Source organism: Rattus norvegicus, chromosome 12 (assembly GCF_021556685.1).
Source record: "Rattus norvegicus strain SHRSP/BbbUtx chromosome 12, alternate assembly SHRSP_T2T, whole genome shotgun sequence".
Lineage (NCBI taxonomy): Eukaryota > Metazoa > Chordata > Mammalia > Rodentia > Muridae > Rattus > Rattus norvegicus.
The window spans coordinates 33,168,559-33,194,136 of NC_141545.1; the positions used below are offsets into that span (position 1 = coordinate 33,168,559).

Genomic DNA, 25,578 nt, shown 5'->3' on the forward strand with positions numbered 1-25,578 from the left:
TGTCTCTTTTTAAACTCACAGTCTACTCATAGACAAGACACTTTGGGCTAAAGCACAGAGAGAAAGACATTCTATCAACGGTGACAATCTTCAACTAGGTGGGGAAGCTGTCTCTGTGGCGAATCCACAAGCAGGAGGTGTGAGAAGGTGGAGTGAAGGGAATGGCCCTCAACTGCTATGGTTTTGAATATACAATGTGCCCCCATCCCAGAAAAGGCTCATGCATTCAATGTTTTGTCCTCAGCTGATGACATAAAAGCAATACAATAGCCTCAACATTACATCAGTGACCCCACTCCTGGTACCAACTTCTGCTTCATTTCGGTTGCTGTGATAAAAATAAAGTAGATTATGGGGAAAGGGGGCTTATTTCACCTGACAAGTCAAAGTTACATCATTATCACTGTGGGTTAAGGCAGGTGCCTTCAAACAGCTACTCATATCCCATCCACAGTTAAGAGTAGAGAGAAACGAATGCACACACACCTCACTTGCCTGCTTCTGCTCAGCTTAATTTCTCCAATTACATAGTTCAGGATCCCCTGCCTAGGAAATGGTGCCACCTGGAGTGGGCTGGGTCTTCCCACACTCAATTAACTTATTCAGACAAACCCTGCAGACATGTCCATGGGTCAACTCAGTGAAGACAATCCCTCATTCAAGCCATCTTCCCAGATGATGTTAGGTTGAATAGAGCTGACAATTAAAACTAACCCTTAATGGAAGGTTCTAGAAACCTCATGAGGTAGGACCCGGCTAACATAAACAGTTCACTAGAAGGAGGACCTTTAAGATTAATTATCTCTTGTCACACACTCTCTATTTCCTGAGGGTTGTGATGTCAACTACTCTGCTCTGTCATGCCTACCCTGACAGGATGGTCTTTCTTTTGAAACCATGATCCTGACTGACTCTTTTCCTTTTTCAAGATATTCCCTTGCGTTTTGTGCTCATAGCAACAACAACAGAAAAGGGAGCGGGGAATATGACAAAACAGCCAGCTCATAAAGGATGGCAGAATGACTGTCAGTGTCCAACATAACAATTCCATGTGCTATGCCACCTATCTTCTAGGGACACGAGAGCTTTCCCACAAAGCAGCCCCATACACACACCAAAAAAAAAAAAAGCAATTATACAATACCTCACAAGATTGTCTCTCCCAAGATCCACTCTGTAGCCTTGTGAAATTGACGCTGGCTAGTGGGTGATCAGAACCTCCCTGTCTGCTCTAAACTCAGAGCACATCTTTCACTGTCGTGCCCAGAGCCCCAGAATGCTTGTAATAAAGCAGGCAGAGTCATAGCTCAGTGTTCACCTTGGCTAAATAAATAAATAAATAATAAAAGAATGAATCTTCCATCAGAAAATAAATGGTCCTTCTGCAGGCAGAGAGTCTGGATTACCATCCTGAAGGACGAACACATCATCTTCACCAGTCAGCCTCGGGTCATAAAGCACTGGTTTCTCTCACCCAGGGACCCCCACCACCACCCACGCTTGGAGGGCAGTTACAATTCTTGCCAGTTCCCGTAGCTACTAAGAAGGTACGCTCAGGTCCAGTTCAGAGTGCCCTGGCCTGGTTGAAACAGCAGTACACTTGTTTGTTTTATAGTTTCCCCAAGAATGGTGCAGGGGTTGTGGGGAGGAACTTAGCCAGGAACCTATAAAAGAGACAGCAGGGAAGAATGGCCCTAAGTCAGCCAGCAGTCTTTAGAGCCATGCAGAATTGCCATAGCAGAGCCCAGTCTCACTGCAAGAAAGTTTCTGCTTGCTCTAAGAAATCATTTCCTAATTATGAAGGGAATGGTTATCCGGGAGAAATGGGAACCAGGTCCCTGGAACTGGATGTACAGGTTGGTGTTCACAAAGTTGAAAGCATAGATGACTTACAAAGTTCATCCTATTGGTCACCTTGAACTCTTCAAAGGTTACCTAAGATATGGCTGGGGACATAGCACATTTATTGGGAGTGTTTGTCTTAGAAGCAGAACGATCTGAATTTGATCCTCAGAATCAAGTTTAAAAAAAAAAAATCAAGACTCATGGTGGCATGTCTTGGGGAGGCAGAGACAGAAGGACCCGTGGCAGTCACTGGCTGGACAGCCTAGTTTACTTGATGAGTTCCAGCCAATAAGAGACCTTGTCTCAAGATAATATATGATACAGCTATCCTCAGCAACACTCGAGGTTGTCTTCTAAATTCCAAATGCACATACACACACGTGAATAAACAACCCAAAACACACATGCACACATGTGTGAACAACACACACACACACACACACACACACACACACACACACACAAGCTACCTAAAATGTACAGATGGCATTGTCTAGTTCCTATGGCCAGGTGTGCTTACTGTGGACACTCCAAGTTCCTAACACAACAGCATAGAGGACTATGCCTTCCTGTCCCTACATCAGAGTTTCAGTCTGCAGAGCTGAGAAAGCTTGTGGGCACAGCTCAGCTCATGGCGGTGGGAGTGGGTAATTGAGGCTGCTCACATCACGGCAGACGAAGCAGATGAAACAGGAACCAGTAGGTGGAGAACCTTTAATGGAGGACTCCTCCTAACCTACATCTGCCTGCAGGTTCCACCCACTAAGGGTTGGACATCCTCCCAAAACAGCACCACCGATGGAGAATACAGATTCACAACATGAACGTGCAGAGGTAAGTTAGAGCGCGTACTTACAAAGGTGCAGTGTTGAGCTTTGCTCTGTTGCAATGCACTGTTGCTATGTATTGTAATCCTAAGTGTGGTCCTCAAGGCCTGGTTGTCCCAGAGATGAGAGTTCACACATAGACCCAAGTGACACTATGTGACCTTGTCCCCAAGCTATTTCTAATTAGTGAATAAAGATGCCAACAGCCCATAGAGGGGCAGATGAGACATAAGCAGGGTTTGGGGTTCCTGGGCTCAGGGGTTGGAGGAGAACCATGAAGGGAAGAAGAAGGTAAATAGAGGAGAAGCCACCATGGGATAAGAATCTTAAAATAATGGCCATGTGGGTTGGTTAATTGGCGTTAAGAGCAGCCCAGATGAAACATGACAAATTATATAATGGGATTGTTGGCTGGGAATTAGACATAATAACATTTAAAAAAAAAAGATATATGCCCAGCTCGTGTGCTGATTAAGGCTTATTATAAATATAAAGGCTGAATGTCTTTTATCCAGGAACTAAAATGTCAAAGGTGGAGTAGAAACCCCAGGTGGGGATTAAATATTTCTACAACAACACAGTGGTGCCTAGCATGAACAAGGCCTTGGGTTTAGACTACCCAAGCACCAGTACCAAAAAAAAAAAAAAAAAAAAAAAAAGAGAGAGAGAGAGAGAGAGAAATGTTATGAATAATGGACTTGAATTCTTCATTTAAATAGTTGTATAACAGAATATCTGAGGCTGGAGAGCATTTTCTGATCTCTCCGAAGACCCATGTCTATTCCCAGCACCAGAACTGAGCAGCTCACAGCCTATACCTCCAGCTCTCGGGATCTAGTGCCCTCTTCTGGCCTCCTCAGGCACCTGCACACACATGCATATACACATAGGCGCGCGCGTGCACACACACACACACACACACACGCACATTCATTCATACACACGCACATTCATACACACACACATTCATTCATACACACACACACACACACATATGCACAGAGAGAGAGAGAAAAAGAGAAATAAAAATACAATATATCTTAAAATATAAAATACACTGACACATGAAAGAAGGCAAGGCCACAACACCTTCTCCTATTAACCTTCTTATCAACCACATGTGGCAATTTCTCAACATTCTCTCTTCTCCCTGTGAAGCCTTCCAATGAACTGCTGAGCAGACACCTCTAGTTAAGTGAATTGTTCATCTGCTTCTGCTCCCATCACTGTACCAAGAATTAGTTGTGTTTATGTATCTGCAGTAATTACAGCTAATTAAATACTACATAAACCAATGAGAGTGTGAACGCGAACAGAAAGCCGGGTCCATGAAAATGTAGTCAAATAATTAGATCCAAAGGCCAGTTATGAAACAAAGACTTGTTAAGCATAGGTGAATTAACTGTAGGAGATAGGGCAGGAATAATGTAACTCTAATGAGTCATATACCCAGGCTCCCTTTATAAGTATTTTTATTTTATAAAGCAAAATGAAATATTCAATATAGCGAAAGGGAGGAGAAGGAAAAATTAAAAGAATGAGCTAGTGGGGAACATTTGAGATTCAAATCACCACAGGGTCCTGCAAAACTAAAAGCAAGAATTTCCCTCACACTCATACACTGTATATTCCATTCATACACTTCCAAGAATGGGGCAAAGCTTGGGCTCCTCTTTGCCTCCCAACTACTCCTCCTACATTCTCAATATTGCATTTCCCCAAATTTCCTATAAGGAATCCATATTGGCTATACAATGAGGTGGGGTCTTTGGATTAGGTAATCGAAAGAACAAAACCTCCATAGATGGCATCAACGTTCCTTTAAAAGAGGCCAACGGACATTAATTCATCCTTTTGACTGCTGAGGACACACGGGTATCAACTTGATATTATGCCCCCAGCTTCCCAAGTGATGGGAAATAACCTGCTGTGGTTTACCTGACTGAGGTAGTTTGTTACAGCAGCTCAAATGCACTAAGGCACCGTGCAGGCATGGAGCCACCCTGTTGTGGTTACAAACCTGGGCTTGCTACAGCGGGGTTCTTCTGTATCTTTGTCCTGCATCTACACAGCCTTTCACCAGTAAGATGGTGACAAGGTCCCAGGGTATCACTCACCTCTCAGGCCAACAGCCTCTGTTCAGACATCATATACAGTAAACAGATGCTGTTCGTGTGTGTGTGTGTGTGTGTGTGTGTGTGTGTGTCTGTCTGTCTGTCTGTCTGTCTCTGTGTATATCTGTGTATGTGTGTGTCTGTCTGTCTCTGTGTCTGTGTGTGCGCACGTGTGTCTGTCTGTGAGTGTCTGTCTGTGTGCCTGTCTCTGTGTGTGTGTCTGTATGTGTCTGTCTGTCTGTCTGTCTGTGTCTGTGTGTATCTGTATGTGTCTGTGTGTGTCTATGTGTGTGTCTGTCTGTGTGTGTCTATGTGTGGGTCTGTGTGTGTCTGACTGTGTGTCTGTCTATGGGTCTATGTCTGTCAGTGTCAGTCTGTGTGTGTCTACGTGTGTCTATTTGTGTGTCTCTCTGTATATGTCTGTGTATTTGTGTGTATCTGTCTGTCTGCCTGCCTGCCTGCCTGCCTCTGTGTGTGTGTGTATGTCTGTCTGTGACTGTGTTTGTGCATGTGCATGTGTCTCTCTCTCTCTCCCTCCCTTTTTCCTCTCCTCTGTTTCCCTCTTTAATGTTGAGACTCAAACCCAGAACCTTCTACACACTAGACAACTGTTCTATCACTGAGCTGCATCCTTAACAATGCTCACCTTTCCCAGACTTTCCTAGTACAGCCATGGATGCAGCCCACGAGTCCCTGCTACTTCATAGGTCACCGGTATGAAAACCACACATTTGCAATGCGTGTGCAAACAAGATGGGAAATAGATGGCCTGTAGTCTTTACTACTCTCACCTCCTGTCCACTCAAGCAATTGTAGCTGTGATGGTTCAAGAGGGTGCTGGTGAAATTCAGCTCACCAATATGCACATGTAAAAGGCCATGGACCTGAACCAGACACTTAGAAACAAAGACATGGACCATCTGGAGTAGCTGCAACTTCTCTACAGTCCAAACAAAACTCAAGTTTATGTAGTAAACTGCTATTGCTAGAAAAAAAGCCTTAGGAAACCACTCGGGGAAACTGATTCTGGTTTAGTCACAGCAAACGTCATCACCTAAATCAACTTCACTCTCTAGTTTAGAAGTCCTTATTCCCTCTGGGTTTTGGAGGGAGGGGGTTGTTTGTGTCGGGGATGAGGGGTGGGTGGGTGAGTGGTAGTGGTTGGTGGTGATTTGAATACGCTTGGCCCAGGAAGTGGCACTATTTGGAGGTGTGGCCTTGTTGGAGTAGGTGTGGCTTTGTTGGGAAAGTGTGTCACTCTGGGTGTGTGCTTTGAGACCCTCCTCCTGGCTACCTGGAAGCCAGTCTTCTCCTAGCTGCCTTCGGATGAAGTTATGGAACTCTCAGCTCCTCTGACTTCACATATGCCTGGATGCTGCCAGGCTCCCACCTTGATGACAAATGGACTGAACCTCTGAATCTGTAAGCCAGCCCCAATTAAATGTTCTCCTTGTAAGAGTTGCATTGGTCGGGGTTGGGGATTTAGCTCAGTGGTAGAGCGCTTGCCTAGCAAGCACAAGGCCCTGGGTTCGGTCCCCAGCTCCGAAAAAAAGAAAAGAAAAAAAAAGAGTTACATTGGTCATGGTGTCTGTTCACAGCAGTAAAACCCTAACTAAGACAGTGTGTGTGTGTGTGTGTGTGTGTGTGTGTAAGGTATAAGAGTGTGGCTGTACCCAAAGTACAACAGATCAGCATCCTGAGATGAATTTGGGCACTGTATTCCCAGGATAAATTTCCATCCTAAACCCTTGTCCCGGGCACTCAGGGATACTCTGTGTTACACAAGAACGGAGGCAATTAAGATAATTGCTGCCTGTTCCCACCTAGATGAAGCTTCCAGATGATTCTTACTTGGGCAGCATTCAAAGTACCATGGCCCCAAGTCAAGAGACAGCAATAAACAGGGCTTAAGCCTCCCTTGCAGATGGACTCCACTATAAAAGACAATAAAGACAACAAAGTGATTCTGGCTATATAGACCCTGCCAACTCTATATATAATATGTCTTTTGTTTTTGTTGTTCTGAGACAGCATCTCATTATATAGTCCACACTGACCCTGACCTCCCTCTCTCCTTCCCCCACGTAGTCTTGGCTAACCAACACTCCATCCCCCTGCCTCAGTTGAGTGTAGACAGGCATCTGCCATCACAAGAAGATTCCAACAATAGATTTTAAGAAAAATAAATTTATCCCCCAATCAGTATCCAAGGCAACCACATTCATCATAGATTTTTTTTCAGGCCACAAGGTCCATCCCACACAACGAAGTCATTTAGACAAAAGTTTGTCTCTGAACTCTTTCCCATCACTCCAGACTTAGCCCCAACTGCCAATGAGAAGCACCTTAGGCTTGCCAACATGCAAAATGGCTTCCCAACAGTCTAAGTGCCTTCCCACCACCCCAAGCAGATTCCCCATTATCCAAAATTGCTTCGGGGAGGCAGGCAAGCTCCCACCGGGCGGTTCCTTACCATCGAGTTCTTCCACAGAGATATTAGCCAACTGCTCACTGTCGCTGCCTGCAGACAGAGATCGGTTGAGGTAATTCCCCTTGTACAACAAGCCAGCAGTTACATGGTGGAACGGCATCTTTTCCCTGTTCCGAAGAGAAAGGGGGAGAAGGAGAGAGAGACATCATCATTCATCCATCCATTTGTTCATTTCCTTGTTATTTCATTAAAGGACTGTCTCTATTTTCCAGAGTTACATATCTAGGACAGGCATGACGGCTCGGTGGACAAAGATACTTGCTTCCAAGCCTGGCAACTTGAGTGTGAGCTCTGGGATTCACAGGGTGGAAGGAGAGAATGCAACCCTGAGTCCCTTCTGACCTCTGCACTCACATGCACCTCCACACAACACGCACTCACACACACACACACACACACACACACACACACACACACACACACAAAATGAATGAATGCAAAATTACATTCTAGAGGGAAGTCTAGAATATTTACAGGGTCCCCATAGCCTGAATAACTCCTAATTGATTTTGTGGGGGGTCCCCTTCTTCTCAATTTACCACCTCATTTCCCCCATGACCTTGTAGACCCCAGAAAAGCATGAAGGGACACCAAGCTGCTTCTTTTTATTTTCGTGCCGTTTTGTTCGCTTGCTTCCTTGTTTTTCTTGTTTGCTGTTGGTTTTTGCTGCACTGTGGGCTGTACTTTGTTACTGCATAAATAACTAGCAAGCATTCTATGGTTGAGCTGGTTCGCCAGCCCTTTTACTCATTAGACAGAGCCCTGCTTATTAGCCCAGGCTGGCCTAGCACTCACTATGTAGCCTAGACTGTGCTGGACTCACTATGTAGCTTGGGCTGGCCTTCATCTTGCAGTCCCATTTCAGCTTTCTGAGTAGCCGGGCCTCCAGACCCACACCAGCAAGCCCAGCATCGCTGCTACGTCCTACGAATAAAAACACCCTTTGCTCTTTTCCTGAGCCTCAAATATTATCACTTCATGTAGGAAAAGCCTGAGCATCCCAGAAACGTTGACCTATCCAGCACCAGGACGTCTTGGCTATGCTCAAGTGAAGCCGTAAGTAGGTCACATTCTTCAGGGAAAGCACATAACACTCAAGGAAGGGAAAGCAGCACACGAAATCTTTAACTGTTTTAAGTGAGAGTTTAGAGGACAGGGAAGATACCCCAATGCGGAAGATTATTTCTTAGCAAGCATAAGGACCTGAGTTCAAATCCCCAGCATCTTTATAAAAGCTGGGCAAATCCGTGTGTGTGTGGCTGTCACCTCAAGATGTGGGGGATAGAGACAGAGACAAAAGGACAGCAGAAGCTCACTGGCTGCCACCCTGGTTCCAGGTTCAGTAAGAGAACCTGTCTCAAGGGAATAAGGCAGTAAATGACAGATTGGGACACCTGATGTCCTCCCCTGGCTTCCTCATGGACATATCCTCTCAGAAGCATTTGCACCTTCACACACATACGAACCAAGAAAATAAAATTTAAGTTTCAAAACTGACCCCACCTCCCTACATAACCCAGGCTGGTCTTGAACTCGAGGATTCCCTGGCTCAGTCTTCTGAGTGCTGAGATTACAGGGAGTCGACAGCATACCAAACCCCAAACTTTGACAGCCCCATGCATTCAGCAATGTGCAAGACGAAAGAGCAATTCCCAAGCCTGAAGGAGATAAAGAGGTTACTTTCAGAAATGGCTTCCCAGGAAGGGAAGCAACACCTCAACGTATTTAAGAATGAAGAGATTTAGGATACTCTCAAATATAATCAAAGAATCCTGGAGACTAGATTCACAATCTGCCCAACCAGAGTCTCTGCCATTCCTGGGGCTTAGCAGCTCTCCCAGCAAAGGAGAGATAGCTCAGTGGGTAGAGCGCTTGCCTTGTCAACATGAGGAATTCAGAACAATCCCAGAACTGCCCCCCCCACACACACACACACACTCACACTCAAAAAGGCGGACATTGGTGCACTACAACACTGGAAAGGTGGATCCCTTGCATTCTCTTGCTTGAGGGCCTAGATTATTTGGTGAGGCCCAAGTCAGCGAGAGAGACTCTGCCTCAAAAGACAAGATGAATGGCTCCTGAGGTACAAAGGTTTTCTTTCTCTGGTGTACACACCACACACACACACACACACACACACACACACACACACACACACACACACCAAGTTCTCCCCCCAATATATACAGACCTACTATAGGATGCTTATTTAAACTACATGGTAGAAGGAGTACTCTCCTTCCAGCGTTAGCTTGGTCCTACAGGAGAGAAGTGCTTCCCTACACACCCGCTACTCTCTGGATAAGTCACCTGCAGAATCCTTTCTGGCACTAAAGTTTGCATCTGCGCAGTTAACCTCGGATCCTCTGTGAAGTACACATACAAGAGAAAACAGACAAATCAATATGGCCTCCCAAGAATTACTGTCCAAAGCCCTCAGACCTTGCTCACTTGAAAAATCCAAGTGAGGACCGGCCTGTGATCTAGGCACTCTGGGATATGAAGTCATCTGAGAGTCCAGAGGATCGCTGGTTTGAAGCCAACCTGGACTACCTAGTGAACTCAAGACTAGCCTGGGCTCTATAATGAAATAAAGAGTAAAAAGAGAGAGAAGGGGATAAAGAAAAGGAAGGACAAGAAGCAGGAAAAAAAGTAGAAGGAAGAAGGAAGGGGGAGGAAAAAGAGAAACATCGAGGAAGAGGAGGAGGGAGGATGAAGTGGAGGAGGGAGGATGAAGAGGAGGAGGGAGGATGAAGAGGAGGAGAGAGGAGGGAGGGATGGAGAGAAAGGAGGGAGAGAAGGAGAGGAGGGAGGGAGAGGAGCAGGGAGGATGAAGAGGAGGAGAGAGAGGAGGGAGGGATGGAGAGAAAGGAGGGAGGGAGAGGAGCAGGGAGGAGGAAGAGGAGGAAAGAGAGAGGAGGGAGGGATGGAGAGAAAGGAGGGAGGGAGAGGAGCAGGGAGGAGGAAGAGGAGGGAAGAGGAAGAGGGAGAGGGAGGAAGAAGACAAGGGGAGGATGAAGAGGAGAAGGGAGGAAGAGGAGGGACTCTAGAAAAGAGCACCCTTCCCTGGCCACAGCACATGAGCACTGGCCAGCACCAGGGACCACTCTCCTGTCATCTTTTCCCTCTAACAGGACTAAGTGACAGACCCGGGCAGCCAGCACGGCCCCTCCCCCTTCTCCTTCAAGCCTACGACAGGCTTGCTGCTTGGCTTGGAGCTGCTGTAGAGTCAAACAATGAAATCCCTAAGAGGAAGACTTGACCAGAGCACAAAGCCACTTAGAGGGGAAACAGAAAACACTTCAGCTACTCAGGCGCCAGGGAGTTATTTAGACTCCACGGCCCCAGCTAAAGCATCAGGCACTTCCGTCCGGTTGCCAAACCCGCTTTTCAAATTCAAAATGTCTAAAACTGAATTAATCATCTTCCCACAAAATAGGTTGCGCTTCCTGACTTCTCTGTTTCTGTCAGAGGGGCTGTTCACTCATCCCGGCAACTGGGACAGCCTTCACCAAAGCTCTGGGCTCCAAAAAAGTAAAACAGACGTACGGATGAGGCAGGAGCCCCGACTGTCAGTCTCCCTTCACTCTGTGCGTCACTAGCAAAACGAATATCCACGGGGAGGATCGCAAGTGGCCGGTCACTGGTTGCCATCTCTGGGTAAGTAGGCAGGGTTCTTAGCATTCGAGGATGGAGATCTGATTTCAGCCCTTAGAGTGCATTTAAATAAGCCAGTCATGGTGGCACGTGCCTGCAATCCCTGAGCTGGGAAAGCGAAGGCAAGAGACTTTCTGCCCACAGAGACTTGCTGCTGGATCCACCTGGCTGAACCAGGGAGCTCCAGAGAAAGTGAAAGACCCCATCTCAATGAAACCCAAGATTGGCTTCTAGCCTCTACGTGCACACATGCATGTGCACACACATACAGGCACCTGTACACAGGAACGGCACACGTTTGCAAACACCTGGACATACACCCATTATAAATATTCACACACCAATTTAAGAAGTTGATGGCTGGACACTAATACAGAGAAGGCACGCTGTTGGTAATTATCAAGAAAACGTCATCAACGAATCATGCCAGACTTCCACAGATCTAACCATAGATGTTGTAGGGGCAGGCACTTTTCTTCAGCTGTGACATGATCGTTCGCCGTTCAGAGCAGAGTCAGCCATGATACCTACACGATGCTTGCCTCATCATCGTGGTAACAAGATAAGCCCAGTAAAACCACAACAGGTAAGGCTAAGGTAACGGAATGGCGAGTGTAGAGAGCAAAAAGCTAGTCACATGACCCTCAGTTGAGGGTCCCAATCATTACTCCTGCCTGCACCCCGGCTGCACACGATCTTGGGAGATGCCGGGGAATAAGAAAGGAAAATGCACCAGGCACACCATGAAGTTGCCAACCATAGCAGGCGGGACCTCGAGGTGATGGGGCTGATCTCTGAGTCACTCAAACTGCTATAAGCACTTGTCCATCTTTGCTCCTGTAAGTAACCCCCAGTAAACTCGTGGGCTCACACGCTAGGTTTGCACTGTAACCCTCACGTTCATGTCACCGTGCTACATCTAGACTGAATGGACGTTTGTGCATTTCTCCCCAGGATTAGTCACGCAGCACACAGAAAAGGAACACAAGACCCCTTCCCTTGGAAAATGATGTCCGCTACATTCTTTTCTGCCCTCCAAGTTCGTTTTCAGAACAATCAGGAGTCACAGAGAGAACCAGGTATATGAATTAGGACTGTGTAGAAATGAAGCCCACACCTGAAACTTGGGGGGCATGTGTCACAGTCACTGGAGAATGGGCTGAAGTTTCTGGGGGTCTAACCTGCAGTTTTCAAGCCACTTGTATTTCAGGATAACAGCCAGTCACAAAATTATAAAGTTGCTTAAAACATTTCTGAGGGGAAGGATGGCATTTTATTAAAAAAAAAAAAAACTTGATTGTATTGTGTAGTTCTCAAGTGGGAACTTGGTAGATGGCCAGGCAGCAATACCAGAACACTGGACACACTTTCAAAGGGAAGAGAAGGCCACCCTGGGGCTACTGAGATGGTTCAGTGATTAAAGGCGCTTGCCGACAAGCTTGAAGACCTGAGTTCGATCCCCAGCTCCCCACATTGTAGAAGGATAAAACCGACTCCCCCCAGGTCATCCTCTGATTTACACATACATGCTGTGGCATGCATGTACCTATGTACCCCACAAAGACATCTTATTTTAAGTAAGAAGAAGAAACAGTCCCCCACACACCATGGCACCCTGGCTGGGGATTTCTGAGGGTGTTGTCGCGGCTACCAGTAACAAACAGCAGCAATGGGGCAGCAGACATAACGTAGCTTCAGGATTTCCAGCTGGAACCTGGGCCACTCTCAGAGAGATGGGACTCTTAATTTTATTAAAGAAAGAAAGAAAGAAAGAAAGAAAGAAAGAAAGAAAGAAAGAAAGAAAGAAAGAAAGAAAGAGGGAGAGAGAGAAGAAAAGAAAAGAAAAGAAAAGAAAAGAAAAAAGAATGAGTGAGTGAATGAATGAACGGACAGATGGATGACAGATGAGCAGATGGACGGACGGATGGACCGATGGATGGGCGAATGAATTTATTTCGTGGCTAGCCAGAGCGAGGTGGAGTTGCAGTTCTGAAGTCTACCGTAGCATGGGTATTAACAGAACAGGCACTTAGGATAAGGTGAGAACACTTAGGTGTGCGCTTCTCCAGACAGAGTCCCAGTTGACTGCCTTCACAAGAGCCATAGACATGACTTTGGCTTGGGCGGATTCTGCTATGTCTCAGAGGGCTGATAAGGAACTTTTTTGGCTAGATAAGATCATTACGTGGTCCCTGATGTCCAATGGGTGGGATCACAGATGATAAGGAAACTTTCAGGGTCCTAAGGGTTGGGGGTGGGTGGGTATGTGTTTCTTACTGTAAACAAATGCCCAGTCTTGTTTCCGAGGTTTCCTAAGAATCTACATCCAGGAAAGGAAGCAGAACAAAGTCAAAGGCCCTGTATGGCCAGGCCTTCACCATGGCTTGTTGCTATTTCAACACTGATTTGAAAATAACTTGTCTGCAAAAGGATCGTCGCCTCTGTGTTAGCAACCTTCACAGAAAACGCTCCTCACTGGGCTGTGAGTCTTGATTCTCAGCTGGTGAGACACTTCAACCAGACTTTGGAATAAAGGATCCCTCTGCCCCTTCTCATGTCCCCTTAATTTTTCCAGCCCTATGTCACTCGGCACTGAATCAAGGATCTAAGTACCTGCTACTTCATCCCGTGTTTAAGTCTTTGTAAATCCAAGGCGATAACTTGCCTGATTGTCTCCAATTGTCTTTTGGGGAGCAAGACTCATTAAGGGTTATACAGAAACTAAAGGCATTCCCTCCTCAGCATGTGAATTGCTTGAGTTTCTTTGTGTTGGGGAAATGACCGCTATCACCTTTTACCTGGGTCTTTGAAGATTGAGACTCACCACACAGCTTTTTATAGGTAAAGAAATAAAGACAGTTTATTACTTTCTTGGGGGTAGGGAGAGAGAGAGAAAGAGAGAGAAAGAAAGAGAGAGAGAGAGAGAGAGAGAGAGAGAGAGAGAGAGAGAGAGAGAGAGAGAGAGCGCCTCTGGTGAATTTATCTCTGATGGTTATTTTCTTTGTCAACTTGATGGGATTTAGAATCACCACAGAAACAAACCCCTGGGCACATCCGTGAGGGAGTTTCTAGACTGTGCTGAGGAAGAAAGACTCATCCCCAATGCGGGCAGCACCATCCTCTGGGGCGTGGCTCTGTGGAAAGAGCAAGCCTTCCTTCGCCTCCTGACTCTTGTGAGTCCTCTCACAGTCCTGCCTCCGTTTCTCCTGCACCCTGAGGCTGTGAACCAAAATAAACCTTCCGTTCCTTCCTTGGCTTTCCTTTGGCATTTTGTCAGAACAAAGAGAAAAGTGAATAATAGTGCAGGATCAAATCCACACCCAAAGGTCAGCCCCGGAACACACAAGTATTTTGTGGCAAAAACTGGTCACTAGGGAATCGGGCTTGCAACTACAATATAGTTGGTCTCCGGTCCAAACAAAAGCAGTTTACCAATTAGGTACCCCTTCATGAAGGTCCCTTAGCGATCGCACCCCCAGAATATTCAAAGTCTAGTGGGAACGAAACTTCATGAGTACACCATCCATAGCAATAATTAAAACCGCGTTCCTGACCGGACCATCCATGGCAATAAAACTAAAACAACATGAAGAACGGGAAGAATGTTGGCTTGAGGGACCGCAAAGCAGCTGCTGCTGTGGAGGACTAAATTTCACTCCAGATGCCTAAGGAAACCCAGGCTTTAGGACGCTCTCCTTGGCCAAGAAGACAACTACAGTAAGTAAGCAAAGTCAAACTTTACCTTGAAGTTAAAACTTAAGGGTGCATCCTTATACAGAGAGCAAAGGTAAGAGTCCACGCTGAAAGTCAGTGCTGTGGCTCAATGGATGTGCTCCCTCCCGCCATTCAACCTCTGGATGTGTTCCCTCCCACCATTCAACCTCACAGCCAACAGTAAGTACTAAGAGGGAAAGGCCTTTGGCTGGGGAGATGGTTCAGCTCATTCGGGGCTTGCTGGGCAAGCACGGAGGCCTGGGTTTGCTCCCCAGAGCTCATGTGTCTTTTTAGAAGAGGAAGAGGAGGGGGAGATAGGACTGAGCACAGCGATGCTTCTGTAATCACAGTGCTGGGAAGGCAGAGACAGAAGAGCTGTGAGGCCCACTGGGCAGCCAGCCTAGCTGAACCAATGAGTTCCAGGTTCCATGAGAAACCCTGTCTTAAAAAATAAAGTCTCGCTCTCGCTCTCGCTCTCATGCAAGAAGACAAGGCAACAAGGTGCCATCTTGGAAACAGAGGCCAGCGCCCACCAGACACCAAGTCCTCTGGCACGTGGATTCTGGACTTCCTGGACTCTACAAGCGTAAGCCATGTCTCTGTCATATATTAATTACTCAGACTAAGATATACTGTTGTAGAAAGAGGAAATCAAGTGAGACAGTACAGTTTCAGGGACAAAAATTGGAATTTCCTGGTCCAAGGCACTATTATAGGGCTGAGGAGATGACTGAGTTGGTGAAGTGCTTTCCTTGCAAACAGGAGGGCCTGAGTTCAATCCTCGGAAGCTATCTTTAAAAAAAAAATAATGCAGGTGTCTCGGCATACTTGTAATCCCAGATGGAAACCAATGGAGGCCTGGGGCTTGATGGCCAGCCAGCCTACTTGGCAAGCTACAGGGCAGTGTGAGATCCTGACCCAAAAAGGAAAAAAAAAAGGTTGCCTCTGAAGAATGAAACCTGAGCTTGTTCACTCAGGCCTCTCTGCACATGCATGCAGGCACACACACACCACTCATATGCACTCACACACACCTGTACTCTCACACAAACAGCACACACACACCACATATATGACTCACATGCACACACACACACACACACACACACACTCACCACTCATACTCACATGCACTCACATACACACATATGCTCACACACAGAGAACCCATACACCCCAGGCATACTCACATGTACTCGCATAGACCCGGATGCATGCAAGCATCACACACACATATACACACACACCACTCATACTCACATACACTCACATGCTTAAACACACATACACACATACACTCACACAAAGAGAGCACACACATCACTACATGCTCACATGTGCTCACACACATACACACACATGCAAGCATTCACACACACACACACAAACACATACACACACCACTCATATACACAGGTACTCACATGCACTCACACACACATACACACATATGCTCACACAAAGAGAGCACACACCACATACATAATCACATTCACATTCACACACACACACACACATACACACATACACACAATCACACACGCGTTTTGTTTTTCAGAAGGTGTTATACTTGAGACCTATGTGGAATTTTATTAGCTGGGTAAGTTCCTATTAATTGTCAACCTGACAGACTCTAGAATCACCTGGGAGAACGGCCTCTCAGGATGTCTGTGAAGGATTGGTTATCTTGGCTGCGTTCATTGATGTAGGAAGACTCATCTTACCTGCGGGTGGGACCATCCCAGGCAGGTAGTCATGGACTGCAGAAGTGGAGAGAGGAGGCGGGACAGCATCGAGAAGTGAGTGATTGCTCTCTTCTCTAACTGTGTGTGTCCTGTGAGCAGCTGCTTTGAGCTCCCTCGTGGACTAAAAGAAACCCTTTCTCCCGTAGGTTGCTTTTGGCCAAAGTATTTGGTTTTGAAGGTTGTCTGAGGACAACAATTATGAGCCATGTCTCTATGATCCATATCGGGCAGCATCACTGAACATATTAAAGAAGATATGGCATAGAAAGCTACTAAGTATCATAAGTGATCATTTACCAAGTGTCAGCTGGAGGCACTTGCTTTTCCACAGCTTTTCCACTAACTTGCCCTACCTATCCCAGTAGCTGTACTGCACACGGGCCCAGGCTCTCAGGCTCCCTCCCTCACCCCTGCTGTCAGGAATCACGGAAAGCCTACTGCAAGCAGGTACTATGGACTGCCCATCAATCAAATGGCATCAAACCTCCCCCTGCCTCTAAAAGATTATTCCTCAACCTGCGGGTCACAATCCCCATGGGGGCATTGAGCAACCCTTTTACAGGGGTCACCTAAGACCATCAGAAAACACAGAAATTTACATTGTGATTTGTAACAGTAGCAAAGTTAGTTATGAAGTAGCAACAAAAATAATTTTATGCTGGGGGGGGTCACCACAACTGGAGGAACTTCATTAAAGGGTCACAGCGTTAGGAAGGTTGAGAACCACTGTTCTAAAGTATACTCTGTCACATGGGCCTGACCCCTCCTCAGAGCCCCCACCAAGATGCTGGCTGGCTGTGTCATTATATCTTATTATTATCTTATTAAAAAGTCTGTCTCAGTGTCCCCCCTTGAGCCCCAAACCTGAAATCTTTTACTAAGGATTATATGAGACAGGATGCAGAGGAAAAAAGTCATGGGTGTATTGGGTAAAAGATGGCATGCTCTGGGCCATAAAGAGGCATGCCAACAGGACACAGAAGAGGGGGTGTTTGCCACCATGCTGAGGGTGCAAGCACCAGGCTTCTGGAGCTGAGGGATGCTGGCAAGTACTGACAAGGGGGGCTGTTTGGATGGATGTTCTGTGGTTGTCTTGCTTTTGAATTTTTTTTTATAATTATATCCTACTGTGTTTTACTAACATGTCAGTCTACCAGGACTGAAACCTTAAAATTACTCGTTCCTTTGCAAATACCTTAAAAACGCTGCTCTTTAAGCTAAGCAGATTTATGATGATGGGAGTTAGGGAAGGGGAGGGAGGGAAGGAAAGGAGGAGGGAGAGAGACAGGGAGGAAGAGACTAGAAGAAAGGGAGGGAGGGAGGGAGGAAGAAGAAAAATTGGAAAGGGAAAAGGAGGAAGAAAGAAGGAACAGGGAAAAGGGGGAGGGAGAGGGGGAGAGATGTTGAAATCATCTCAACACTTGTTAACTTGCCCCTTGAAGGTCTGTCAAACACCTTTTTCAGCATCTTAGATGTGGTTTTTTGAAAGTAGCTGAAAGGCCTTGCGAGCACTCCACCGAGCGCCTGGAAGAGGGGCGGCGCCTGCGCAGACCTGAGGTTCCCATCCTGGGCTTAGCAGCCATCCGGTGAGGCCAGGTCAGTTTCGTACCGTAAAGGTTGAAGAGCAGAGCCTACTCTACTGTGGGCCTTTGCCAAACTCCCAAGAAATATCTGTCAAGGCACACAAAAACAAGCCGCAGCAATGCCGAGGAAGGAAAGATACTTCCGGGTTCGAGCCACAAACCATGGCCCTGAAGTCAGAGAAAAGATAATAGTCAGTCAGTAAGTAGACACACGGAGATTTCTGCTGTTGTTTTTCTTCTTCTTTTCGTGGATGTGGGTGTGGGTGTGGGCATGCGCTAACATAGGTGCGCGCACGGACATATTATGTGCCTGAGGCTGAGGCAGGAGGATGTAGAACTAGCTCCAGGCATCAAGGGACCCTAGAATGGAAGACGCCAGAGATTAAGTTTTTTAATCTCTGTATGTATACATATGTATGCATTTGTGTGCATGAGTGTGGACGGACACACACACACACACACACACACACACACACATCCCTGCCCCCATGTGCAAGCAGAATTCCTTGGGCATTAGTCCCATTTTCTATTTTGTTTGACACAGGATGTCTTACTGCTCAGCCTTGTCCATGCCAGGCTGCCTAGGAAGTGTCTCCTGTCTCTGCTTCTCATTTTCCTAAAGGAAGGCTGGGATTACAGACAATGTACATTATGTGGGTTCTGGGGCTCCCTCAAAGTCCCAAGAAGCTCTATTATGGATGGGGGCATGAAGACCTGATCTTACTCCAGCAAAGATACCCGACACCAGCTACATACCAAGCATCTGCCTCAAAACTTATAAAACAATGTTGTTCCCTCATTAAAGCCCTGCTCGTGGCATGCCAATTGGCAAACACCAGGTTTGGATGGATCTCAAGTCAAGCGAGAATGAGTAAGCAAAAACCAGTAGCGTGAGGGTCCGTGTCAGCGTTGCCCCCCTTAGAGGAGGAAAGGCAGATTGTCAGCAACCACGAGACACCCGCGGGAAGTTACAGAACATTTTTTTATATATGAGAGAGAGAGAGAAGCTCTGTGACGAGAACGCACATCTCTTTAAAAGATTTATTTTTCATTACATACTTACGCGAGAGGAAATGGTGAATGTCAGTGTGGGTGCCTGTAAAGGCCAGCGGCGTGTGAGCTCCGGGGACTGGAGTTACACACTGGTGCCAACTGAACTTGGGGTCTCTGCTAGAACAAGCATTCTTCCCTCTCAACTGCTGAGCCATCTCTCCAAACCCCCTGTTTTCTTTTTCTGAGGCAGGGTCTTGCTGTGTTACCAGACTGGTCTAGAATGCTCTAGATGGAAAGAACCTGTATCCGACTCACCATCCTCCTGCCTCAGCCTCCTGAGTACTGGGATGACAGGCATGCACGGCCACACCCAATTTCTACTGGGAGTTTTAAGCAACACGACAAAGTTCTAGGTGATGGTTCCGTGGGTAAACTCACTGGCTGCCAAGGGTAAGGGCCTGAGCTCAACCTCAGGAGCCACTGGTAGGAGAGAGTCAGCTCCTACAAGTTGTCCTCTGACCTCCATGTGCACACTACGGCACCCACACGTACTGTGACATATGAGCACATGCCACGCACATGCACACAGCAATAAAAAAAAAAACCTTCTAACACAAGATCAAAACGAGGCAAGAGCAAAAACCACATGACTCTTTTAATAGACAAAGGAAGGGACTTTGATAACATTCAGCCGTCCTTCAGAATAAAAGCCCCGGAAGAAGCCGTGAATGGGAGGATCACACTGCAACAAAATAAAGGTTTGCGTGACATAGCTCATCTGGGAATGGTGATGCCTGCCTGTAACCCCAGGGCTGTGGAGGCTGAGGCAGAGAGATTACAAGTCTGCCTGAGGTAAACAATGAACTCCAGGCCAGCCTGGGATATCGCAGAGGTAGGGGCCAGTGGGCAATACTAATATTCAACATTATACTGATTAGGAATATGAAAGATTTCATCTAAAACCAGGAACAAGACAAAGGTGAACTCTTTCATCACTTATCCAATGTTAACCGGGACTGAGGCAAGAAAATCCATTTCTTTCTAATGTACCAAGCCCAGGCATGTGGTTAGAGCAAAGACAGCAATGGGTGGCAGGCAAGTATATCACAGTGCACATCTCAGTGGTGTTTCTTTGTATACATTGCAGGGAGTTCCCTAGACCAGGGGCATAAATAAAATACTTACTGCGTTGTTTTATTTCGGTTAAAGATTTGGTTCCTATATTTTCATGGCATGTACAGGTGTGTATCTGTGTGTGTGTGTAGGTTTGAGCACAGGAACGTAGTCACCCTGGAGGCCAGATGAGGCTATTAGATATCCGATAGCTTGAGTTGTGGGTGGTCATGAGCAGCCCGAGGTGGGCATTGGGAACATCAATGGGTTCCTCTGTAAGAGCAGCAAGTGCTTTTAGCTGCTGGATCATCTTTCTAGGCCCAAGTTTTGATTTGTTTTTGTGAGGCAGACTCTTACACCGTAGCCCAGGCTTCCCTTAAACTCACAGCAGTCCCCCTTTGAGAGCCTGCCTGCTGCTGGGAGCCCACTGTGGACCACCACACCTGGCTACCACGGTGTCAAACATATAAACTTTTATCTTTACCGAACACCATCAAATCGCTTGTTACCTCACAGGTTTTACGGGTGAAAAATTGGGAGCTGACTTGACGGGTCACGAGTGGTCAAAAGCTACCATCATCCTACAGTGTGGCAGAGACTGGAAGTTCCACTCCCACGAAAGACCCTTGCCATGTTTTGGGACCAGGCTGGTGAGATAGACACTCTTGTTACCACGCTGGATGAACTGAGTTTTAATTCCCAGGATCCAGACAGTGAAAAGAGAAAACCAACTCTTTTCTAAGTTGCCCTCTGACCTCCACACAAATGCCCACCTAAGTATGTGTATACATACATCATATATTCACTCCAAACAAATAAATACCTGTTTTAAAACTTTGGGGTTATTGGACTGTTTCATTTGTCTGATTTAGACTTCATTAATGGTTCATTTCATGCAATCTTCCAGAGTGGCCATCAGCCACTCCAATCTCCTTTACTGAGAATGGATTTTTGCTTTCTCTGGTTCTGGGAGCTCCTCGCCGTAGAGGTAACTCCCTTATCTGCTGTTTCCTTTTTGCTATGCCAAAATATCCGGCAAAAGCAACTTAAGGGAGGAAGAATTGATTTGGGCTCGCAGTCTGAGGGGATACAGTCCACCATGATAGGGAAGGCGCGGCAGCAGCACGTGGGGCAGCTGGTCACGTAGTACCCCCAGTCAGGAAGCAGCGGGACATGAATCCTGGAGCTCAGCTCACCATCTTCTTTGTGTCGGTCCCAGACTCCAGCTATGGGATGATGTCACCCACATTGAAGGGCGAGTCTTCCCACTTGCATTAAAACTCTGAAAATATCCTCACAGACACACCCAGAGGTGTGTCCCCTAGTCCTGTGACTAGGAATCAAGTGAAATTTTCAACCAACAATAGCCATTTTGCTACCAGAATTTACCCAGGAAGCTCATGCTCCTAGCGTAGAAAGAATCCATATCCAGCTAGCATCTACACTGACACAACTAAATGTCCACGTGACTTTTCTGAACTTCAAGAGTAAAGCCCTCTGCACACTCAGGGAGAAAAATGCAGATTATACCAAAAAAAAAAAAAAAACAAAAAACAAAAACAAAAAAAAAAAACGAAACAGGATGGGGCACCTTTAAAACAACAAGCGGAGGGATGCATAAGATCACACCTGTCATCCTAGTACTCAAGCTCTTGAGGCAGGAGGATTGCCATGAGCTTAAGGCCAGCCTGGGCTACACAGAGAGTTCAAAGTGAGCCCAAGCTACCCAGTCAGACTCCCCTCCTGACCTCACTCTCAAAAAGTTTTCAAAGCTGGACTGAAACTTTAACATTCTCCCTTAAGTACTTCCTAGGTTCAAATTAAAATTAAGGTTGTATTTATAACAAAAATGGGCTAGAGAGATGGCTCAGTGGTTAAGAGTACTCACTGTTCTTGTAGAGGACCTGAGAGTGGTTCCTAGAACCCATATGGGGTCACAACCCCAACTCCAGGGGATCTGATGCCCTCTTCTGGCCTCCACAGGCATGGACACATACCCACACATAAACATACTACATATAAATAAAAATAACAAAAAAAATGGGAACAATGCACGCTTCAAAATCATGCAGAATATCATAAAGTAATAGGTCAATAAAAGAATTAAATTGTGTAAGCATTCCTTTAAAAATGGCCTTCCACACTAACTTCTTAGAAATCAACAATAAGAAATGATCAAATGATGAGCCAAAAAAAAAAAAAAAAGATAAATGGAAAGAATCAGTTCTCAAAAAAAAAAAAAAACCCCAATAAATCAGACAAATCTCTGGCAAATCTATCAAAACAAATACAGAAGTCGAAAATGAAGCAACCGTGTGAAATGTGGGAATTCTGCATGCAACCCTAGGCTAATGAGCTGTAGACAGTATTTAAATAAGCTATTTTTATCTCGAAATAAAGAAATTGGATTTAGGTAAGAGCAGTGAGATTTAATATTCCTCATGTTTCTCAAAATAAACTCTTTCTTCGTTCTCTCCTTATTGTCAATTTTATTTTATTCGGGAAACTGAGGTCCTCCTTTGTGGCGCAGGCTACCCTTTATCACCCAGGCCTCCTGCCTTGCCTCCTGAGTTCTGGGATTACGAGAATGTACTACGACACACAGCTATCACAGATCCAACACTCAGGCTGGTGAGAAGGCTCAGCTCAGGTCTGAGGCAGCTCAGAGTGTCATTCTTTGAACACACATGGTGGAAGAACTGATTCCCAAGGGTTATGCCCTGACCTCCATGCCTGTACCCCTACAAACACTAACGCAGGGACCACATGCATGTGCTCACACAGATGAAGAAATGTAAAAGCTAATCTTACCACTCCCTTGTGCAATTATTTGAATAGAAGTTTTGAGTTTATATTTCATTAGGAGACTTTCACGACTAAAAATGCACCACAGAGAGAGAGGCTCCGACAGAAATCAAACTGCCTGTGGCCGCATCTACTAAATCACGGTCCTCATTCAATTTTATCTGACAAGCGTGGCTAGGTTTCAGCTGACACTGGGATAATAAAATTTCATCTTCCCTAATATCAACCAACGCTTTTTTTCAAAATTGATTGAAAGTAGCTGCATTTCCCTATCTTGAACTGATGGGCCTTGAAAACATTCCGTCTCCCCATTTGGAACTTTCCCCGACAGCCAAAAGCACTGACAGCTGACAAAACTTTGCTCTCAGAGTTTAAAAAGATTTACTTATTTTTAATCTGTGCATGTGCATATGTGTGTGTGTGTGTGTGTGTGTGTGTGTACACACACGTAAATACATACATGAATTTATGTGCATCACATGTGTTCAAGTGCCCTTCTAGGCCAGAAGAAGGTGTTGAATCCCCCTAGAGCTGGAATCAAAAGAAGGTGTGAGCTATTCAGTATGGGTGCTGGAAACAGAACCAAAGTGTTCTGGGAGAGCATGTGCTCTGAACCTCTGATCCGTTTCTCCAATCCCTTATTCTCAAATTTTTGAACTCCATAGATCTGAACTTTGCAGATAAAGCATTTACAGCATCGTGAGTATGTGTGTGTGTGTGTGTGTGTGTGTGGTGTGTGTCTACATATGTAGGCAATGCCTGTACACTTGTGTATGCATACACGTGGATGTCAGAGGACAACCTCCAGTGGCACCATCACCATAGACAGCAAGTAGATTAGGCTGGCTGGGCGGTGAGCTCTTCCTGGCTCTGCCTCTCTACTGCTGGGATTACAAATGAGAGCGGTTAAACCCAGATGGCTTTTGTTGTTACCGTTTGTGTGTTTATTTGTTTTGTTTTTTGTATGTGTGCTGTAGAACTTGAACTCAGCTCCTCAAGCTTAAAAGGCAAGCGGTTTACCCACTCAGCCAGCTCCCCAATTTCTTTCCTCAGCTTTTGAAACTTCACAGGTTTGATGTTGTAGATAAAGCACTCGGAATCATTTTTTTTTTTTTTTTGGCCACACCAACAACAACAGCAACAAAATTTCAAATCATAGTTAGAACATTCCCAATACTCCATTTGCAAGAATGTTCCTTCTATAGCAGGAATTCCCTCTGAAAAGTAGTAACTTTATTTCATAAAAATTTCATAAAAATGTCTTGAGCATCTGAAGTCAACCATAACCCTATTGTCCTGTAAGATCTGGAAATATGGACCAATGTCTGCTATGAGCATTAGCTTGCCAACTTGACACGACCTAGAATCAACTAAGAAGAGAGTCTCAGTGAGGGACTGTCTAGATCAGGTTGGCTGTGTGTGTATCTGGGAGGAGTTGTCTTGATTACATTAGCTGATGTGGAAAGAAGGCACAGCTCACCGTGGGCGACACCATTCCCTAGGAAAGGGATCTGGAACTGCCTAAAAGAATGGAGAAATCGAGCCGAGCACAGACAAGCAAGCAAGCATGCCTGCAGTAATTTTCTCCCTGTTCTTGGTTGTAAGTGTGGGGTGAGTAGCTATTTGAAGTTCCTACCTTGACTTCCCCATAGTGAGAGTCTGTAACATGCAATTGTAGGGTAAAACCAACCCCTTTCTTCCCTATTTTTTCAGGGTATCTTATCATAGCAACAGAAATGAAAGTAGGACATCTACTGAGGACAAAGAGTGTGACTCTTTTTTTGTGCTCGACAGTGTTTTAACTTTTTAGCCACCAAAATAAGCCCGATGCTTTATCATGATAGACAGACTATCTCGGTCATCTTCTGTCTGATTTCAGATTCAGGCCGAGATTCATTATTCATGAGAGCGGATGAGGATGTACATTTCAAATAGTCTCCTTGGAGTCTCCAAATGGTGCCAACTTCTGTCCAGTCTGACAGCCTTGGCAGTATTTAAACTCATTAACAACCAACCAAGGAAAGACTCTTTCAGGATGCAATGGGGGTTTCAGTTCAGCCATTGCCTTGAAGGTCTTGACATTCACTTGAGTCTGCTTAATTGGCAAAGCCCCAAAACTTATGATCATGTGTTTAGTTTTGTGGAAGTGCTGGAGACAGAACTCAGAGCCTCACACGTTAGACAAGATCTCTATCACTGTGTTGTATCCCTGGACCTTAATTTTGAAACAAGCTCTTCCATAAATGTTCTATACTACATTTGTGTGTGTGTGCCTATGTGCGTACATGCACATATATGCCATAGTAGGGGAGGGGAGCCAGAGGACAACTTTCTGCTTCAACTGTTGGTCCCCCAAATTAAACTTGTATCATCAGGATTGGCAGCCGGTGCCTTTACCTGATAAGATATTTCACTGACCTGAGACAGTCCTTTAGGTTGTCCAGGGTGGTCTTGAACTCACTCTGCAGTCCAGGCTATTCTTGAATTTGCTGTCCTCTGGCCTCAGCCTCCCAAGTAGCTGGAATGGCAGGCATACAATCCCTGGCCTGGCTAAAATCTGGGGTTTCTTAGCATATATCTTCTAGGCTGGTAGTACACACCTATAGTCCCAGCACTGGGGAAGTAGAGGCACAACAATCCAAACTTTGAGGTCAAACCCAGCTACAATATCAAGTTCCAGGCCAGCTT

At 45.8% G+C, this 25,578-nt stretch overlaps 1 protein-coding gene across 6 annotated transcripts in view; it reads right to left on the bottom strand.

Moving 5' to 3' along the window:
- Caln1 (calneuron 1) overlaps positions 1-25,578 on the bottom strand; it is a 491,219-nt gene that overhangs the window by 346,873 nt on the left and 118,768 nt on the right. For all 6 annotated transcript variants that reach the window (NM_001077201.3, XM_087579026.1, XM_087579025.1 and 3 more), the window contains 1 exon segment: positions 7,260-7,384. In NM_001077201.3, the coding sequence (NP_001070669.1) occupies positions 7,260-7,384 (125 nt within the window).